Source organism: Amphimedon queenslandica, unplaced genomic scaffold (assembly GCF_000090795.2).
Source record: "Amphimedon queenslandica unplaced genomic scaffold, v1.1 AMPQUscaffold_12968, whole genome shotgun sequence".
In the NCBI taxonomy this organism is placed as follows: Eukaryota; Metazoa; Porifera; class Demospongiae; order Haplosclerida; family Niphatidae; genus Amphimedon; species Amphimedon queenslandica.
The window spans coordinates 19,862-26,236 of record NW_003546796.1 but is presented as its reverse complement, the minus strand read 5'-3'; the positions used below and the strand labels follow the sequence as shown (position 1 = coordinate 26,236).

At 35.0% G+C, this 6,375-nt stretch overlaps 1 protein-coding gene across 1 annotated transcript; it reads left to right on the top strand.

The window, feature by feature from the left end:
* The first annotated feature begins 22 nt into the window (after positions 1-22).
* LOC109586012 (uncharacterized) lies at positions 23-6,313 on the top strand. The gene is made up of 7 exons (XM_020002176.1): positions 23-271; positions 865-1,002; positions 3,288-3,442; positions 3,950-4,133; positions 4,518-4,678; positions 4,938-5,086; positions 6,142-6,313. The coding sequence occupies exons 1-7, from the start codon at positions 140-142 to the stop codon at positions 6,297-6,299; spliced, it is 1,077 nt and encodes a 358-aa protein (XP_019857735.1). The 5' UTR covers positions 23-139; the 3' UTR covers positions 6,300-6,313.
* The last annotated feature ends 62 nt before the right edge of the window (positions 6,314-6,375 follow it).

The following is a 6,375-nucleotide window of genomic DNA, read 5'->3' as shown; positions in this document are numbered from 1 at the left end:
ATTATTATTATTATTATTATTATTATTATTACTGTTACAGAATGCTCATGGTGTTATTGATGCCCGTGAGTCCAGTATCAACAGTTTAGAGTATAACCTCACCAATGAGAGAGGGAGGATCAAGGAACTGACCAAAAGGATGCCGTCACTAGAGACCAGACTATCAGGAATAATGGAGGAGACCAGCTCAGTGAAGAGACAGCTGGAGGAGAAGACAGGACAATTACTATTAACAAGGAAACAACTTAAAATAGCAAGAGAGAAGAACTCAGTAAGAAATACATGTAATAATGTACATGTACATACATGTACATGTACAATAATAGTACATGTATTTGGCATGTACAGTATTTTGAAGGACATCAAAAGAATGGGCTACAGTAATGCTTCATGGTACATGTACATGTACATGTAGCTTTTCAAAAATTAGAATCAATTTTGGTATATGGCCAAAAAACATTACTTTGAATCAAATAAAACTTTCTACATGTCATTGTAAAACATATACATGTACATGTACATGTAGCATACAGTGCCAAATATAATCACATTGATCAGTCCTGATTCAGCCTGAATCAGTCCTGATATATCAGACATGGATCATGGATTTTGGGCAATCAGTCCTGATACAATCATGGAGTCAGCCACTGTACAGGCATGATAAGCATCTATACTGGATCAGGCCAGACCGACTTTCATGATTCAGCAATGATAGCCAACAGGGCTGTACCAGTACTGATATCAGACTTGGGTCATTAATTTTGGGCAACATTTTGAATCAGGCCTGAAGATATTTGGCTGTGTAAATATACATGTACATGTAATTTAATCAATCATTAATGATTATTATTGTACTATTATTAGGAGATTGATAAGAAGATGGAGAGTTTGGAGCAGATGAGAGAGAGACTGAGTAACATGGACATGGAGAACAGGACACTGAAGGAATTCCTAACAGCAAAGACAGCAATGGTGGAGAAGAGAAAGAGAGAAATACAACAGGTACTGTACATGTACAATAAAGAGGAGACTATGGGGGTTGGGGAGAGAGAGAGACAGAGGGGGGAGAGAAAATACAATGTACAGTACTGTACATGTACAGTACATGGTTCATTAAGCTTGTGGCTGCTTTGATGTACCACTTTATGATATTCATAACAGTGTGTGTGTGTGTGTGTGTGTGTGTGTGTGTGTGTGTGTGTGTGTGTGTCAGGTGTCACAACCCACGATGATATTGTCACATTTTGTCAGTATAAAACTACATGTAAATGTGTTATGTAATTGAAAAAGTATAAGTTATTATTCTGAATTTTTGGAGGGACTTAATGGTCCCCAAAATCTAATTTTTGAGCCAAATGTCTTGAATTGTGCTCATTTTCTTGATAAAATGATGAAGATATTGATTTTGCCAGATGTATGTACATTTTTGAATAACAAAAATAGAGAAAAACTTTGCAAGTAAAATGATCTTGAGTGTCTTTAATTCTTTGTGGCATAATTCTCAATTTAAATGTAAATGTGTACATGCAGGAACGTTGTGGTTCATTAAAGGCCATGCTTACATGACTACGTTTTAAAGTAAAACGGATATTTTTTGGCCGGATAAAGGTCTTGTTTACTCTTAAGGCTGGCTTCCATTTTACCTCTACAACAGCCTTACGACACTGTTGCAACAATCATGGAGATTGAAATCAGGTCTGTATCTCTACAACAGTAGTATGCTAACCACAGAATCCATACAACACCCACACTATACTACCGTACGGCACTTTAATTTTGCGGAGCTAAAATTTTGCTGATTGATATAAATCAATTTTTTTTGTGGAAATGACTTTTGCAGATTTACAATGTTAGTGCCACGTCTTTAATGGCAATTGAAATTTTAGTGGATTTTTAATTTCGCATTAGCATGCTAAGCCATAAAAATAGTGAAATTTTTGCTCCTTGAAAATAATACTATGTTTACACTAGCTTCTTTAACTGAGAACTGTTTAAAGTGGGCCAGCACAGTTTCATTTGATAAACAGTAACCAAACTGAGCTGAAGTGAGCTGGGCCAAACCAGGCCAGCATGGTTAGTACAGGAGGGCCGCTCAGCCTGGCTCAACACGGTTTGGTCCAGTTCCATAGTGTAAACGTAGTATAAAGCACTATATTGTATTCCCAACTCAGTTTGGACCGCAAGCAGTTGCATTGGAATTTGAAAAATTTAGTCAGGGGCATAGCCAGGGGGGGCAAGGATGGCAATTGCCCCCCCCTTTTTTTAAATCAAAATTTATAAATTATGAAATAATAAGCTGCTTTTGGAAAGAAAAGCTGCTCTAAAACTTACATATGAAAGGAAAAGGCCAAAGCAGTCTTTCTATGATGCCATTATAAAGCTGAAAAGGTATTCAATGTTGCCTATGATCAGTCAAGAAGTTCGCCATGTTAAAAAACAGGCGTGGTCACACCCCAAAAGGGCGTGGTTTCCACAAAATTTTACGGCACGCTTCACATGCCGCACAACTTGCCCTCTCTTTCCAAAAATCCTTGCTACGCCACTGTTAGTGATGTATTATATGATATTCATAGAGACATGGCCAATGGAAACCAGGCTTAACACAAGAAACTGCATATCGAATCGAAACAAAAGAAAAAAAATACAAAAGAATACTTCTATAAACAAATGATAAATTCTAATTAAAATCAATGACAGCTGCTGACCACCTGAAACTAGGCCTAAGCTTGTGGTTGCTTTGATGTACCACTTATGATATTCATAGCATTGTGTATGTTCAGGTGTGACAACCTACAGACAATGATTGGTCGCATTTTGTCAGTATATAAGACACCTCAGTAGTGAAGTTTAATTGTCGTGGTCAAACATTTGTTGCTTCGAAATTCCAATTTTCGGAGGGACATTATTGTCCCCTAGTTACAATGTACATGTATAATAGCCTAAATGTCTGTCTTACAATATTAATTTTGTAATAATTATTGATAAGTGAGTATAATTCTCAATTCCTTTTGTGACATTATTTAATTTCAATGAGGCCAATCCCATTTCATTTCCTCAAATAAAATACACCATTTTGTACTATTATCAGTGATGCCATTTTAAGCCTCTTGGCCCTGTTTGCTGCTATGCTTAATTAAGACTGATTTGTCAAAATAAAAATCAAATCCACATCACCAAATTTTAGCAATTCACCAAAATTGCCAATGATACAACATTGTACAGTACAATACTGTAAAGCAAGCATAATTACTTATAATCTATTATTTATTTATTTTATTTACTTGTAGTTAAAGGAGAAGTTGGTTGAAATGGAGGCCAGAGATGATCGTAGGGCCATCATACTAGCTGATGTACTGGAGAAGACAGCAAGAGCCTACCAGAGACAACTACAATCACAACCAGCAGCACCAGCACCTCCTCCCACTAGCAAGAAAGACACCAGGTAATAATTTGGCAAATTGCTAAATGATTTGTGGATTTAATGTGACAAATTTGTGGCCGCGTGCCATTGAGCATGCGAATAATGGCTGAAAATGGTGGATTTTTATTTTGGCAAATGACTATCAAAACGCCAATTGCCACATTTAATCCCCTCCTAAATTTCCCGCTATACAATAGATTGGTTTTAATTTGACAAACTTATGGGTCATGTGCCATTGAGCATGTGCATAATGGTCAGAATAGTTCTGGTGAATGACTGTATCAAAATGTTAAATTTGTCAAAATTTCCCCCTCCAAAATTACCAGCTACAATACAATACAGCATTTCTAATGTACATGTACATGTAGGCCAGTCAGTGCTCCAGCAGTTTATCCTTTTGCAAAATAATTTTAATTCAAACACTACTTACATGTACATGTACTTATACATGTATACATGTGAAATTGTATAGAATTATGCAGTATTATTATTATTAGTGTATTTTATTGTGTACATACATGTACATAGGCCTGTTAGTGCTCCTGCAGTTCAGTTTGATGACTTGTATGAGGAGCAGAGAGACATGCTCTCCCTTTCTTACCATTATCCTCTCAGTACACCACCCACCCATCACCACACACTCACCACTGGGCCTTACAACAATGGAGGAATCAACAGGAGGAGCATCATTAAGAAGAAAGGGCATATTAAGGTAAGTGTGGGGTTTAGAGGAGAAAAATAAATTAATAGCTGCAGTGTCACTACTTTAAGCTGCACTATGAAGTACATGTACATGTATACTTGCAGTAATGGTCATTGTATTACACATGTGTACATGTACAGTGGAACTTTTGAATAGCGAAACTTTTGGGACACTAAATTTTTTTAATTGCATGGAAGGTTTCATTAAAGATAGGTTTTTAATTAATAAGGAATGACGTTAGTACATCAAAATTTTTTCAATATATAGAGGTTTTTGTTACAGAGAAGTTTCATTATCGGAGGTTCCACTGTACATGTACATGTAAATGTATGTGCATATGCAAAGTAGAGAAAGGCTACCATCACTTACTGTTCATGTTTTTATTGTATTTAGGCAAAGTCTGTTCCTAGACTGCCCCCAATAGGAAGAAGTAGACCTGATTTTAGGATAGTAACTAGTAAAGACGTGAAGCAAAGATATAAAGAGGTTGATTGTTTGATTAAGAAGAAATCAAATAATGATTCATGTGACTGTGAAGTCTGTGCTGCTAACAGGTAAGGAGGGAAAAATTGAAATAATAATAATTATATTTTTAATGTAAAGTAATCAAAAATGTCCATTGTTACTATAAATAATATGCATACGTACATGTATACATGTATTTCTATTGCAATACACATGCATGTACATGTAATTAGTATAGTACATGTACATGTACATGTAGCTTTTAATGTATGGTGCTTTGACTGAAAAATCATTTATTATTATTATTATTATTATTATTATTATTATTATTATTATTATTATTGGTAGAGGTGAAATTAAGAGACCGGATTACTTACCTGGTCTAACTGGTAAGACTGGTTTGGAGAGACTGAGAGAAGAAGCTGACAGGAGAGAAGAGGAACTAGCAAAACAACTTAAACTGGGACAGCGTGTACTAGTACAAGTTAAGAAATCAAGTAAGAGGAGGAGGAGGAGGAAAGGATGTACATTGTATAGGCACTACATGTATGTGTGTATGTACGTGTATATATACCATCTACATGTACATGTATTTTAAGGGAACCGGATTTTTCATAATTAAATTGATCATAACTCGAAAAATTAAAGTCGAAATCAGCTCAAATTTTCTAAATAGCATAAGGACGTCGATATGTATCAGAAAAGATAATAAAAATTTGGGGTGATTTCGGAGCCATTTTTTGGAAAAAACCATGGGCTATAGCCTTGGGTATTTTTCAAAATTTGGCCGTTTTTTTTTTAATGGCCTTAACTTTTAAAATTGAAGTCGGAATCAGCTCAAATTTTTTACACAGCATAAAGACATCAATATGTATCAGAAAATGTAATAAAAATTTGGGTTGATTTTGGAACCATTTTTCAGAAAAAACTGGGTGTTTTTCAAAAATCAGCCATTTTTAAAAAACGGCCGTAACTTGAAAAATTGAAGTCGGAATCAGCTCAAACTCTCTACACAGCATAAGGACATCAATGCGTACAGAGCCTGAAATTACATTCAAACAGTGTTCTGACATTATGTCTAAACACAGCCTATTTTGGTCTGACATTTGAATGAAATGGTCGAACATGTTCATTTATCCTTTTTACACATATTAGGGGTCATTTATGTGTCAATGTGTGTGCTTGTTAGTGAGTTTAATTAAAAAATTTTTTTACAAAAGCATAACCATTAATTTAGTAATAATTACTAATAAAAATTTTGTGTTGTTTACTAATGTTCAGACAAAATGGTAGAACAACACGGTAGTTGGTCAGACAATTAAGCAAAATGGTCGGAAAATGTCTGATGTCCGACTGTAATTTCAGGCTCTGGTGTATCAGAAAATTTAATTAAAATTTGGAGTGATTTCGGAGCCATTTTTTGGATAAAAAACATGGGCTATAGTACAGGGTAATTTTCAGAATTTTGGCCTATTTTTGTTCATCATTATGCACCACATCATTGCACTTCTGGTGATTATCATCATTATTATTATTACTATTTGTATTTCAGTGTATGATTTGGAGCCACAGAAGCTAACTGGTGTTATAAAGTACATTGGTAAAGTAGACAAGGAATACGTTGATAATAGAATATATGTTGGAGTCAAACTTGATGAACCAGGTTTGTATAATAATAAATGTACAACTGTACATGTACATGATGTATAGCTGGTTTTAACTGGGCGATGAAAGTAATACCTAAAATTTTGGTGTCATTTTATTTCTAAATTGCCGAAGAAACTTG

Excerpts from the sequence above, each read along its gene's own strand:
- LOC109586012 (XM_020002176.1), top strand. The coding sequence starts at position 140 with ATGCCGTCACTAGAGACCAGACTATCAGGAATAATGGAGGAGACCAGC. Across the intron at positions 1,003-3,287 it reads GAAAGAGAGAAATACAACAG|TTAAAGGAGAAGTTGGTTGA; the intron begins GTACTGTACATG and ends ATTTACTTGTAG. Across the intron at positions 4,134-4,517 it reads AGAAGAAAGGGCATATTAAG|GCAAAGTCTGTTCCTAGACT; the intron begins GTAAGTGTGGGG and ends TATTGTATTTAG.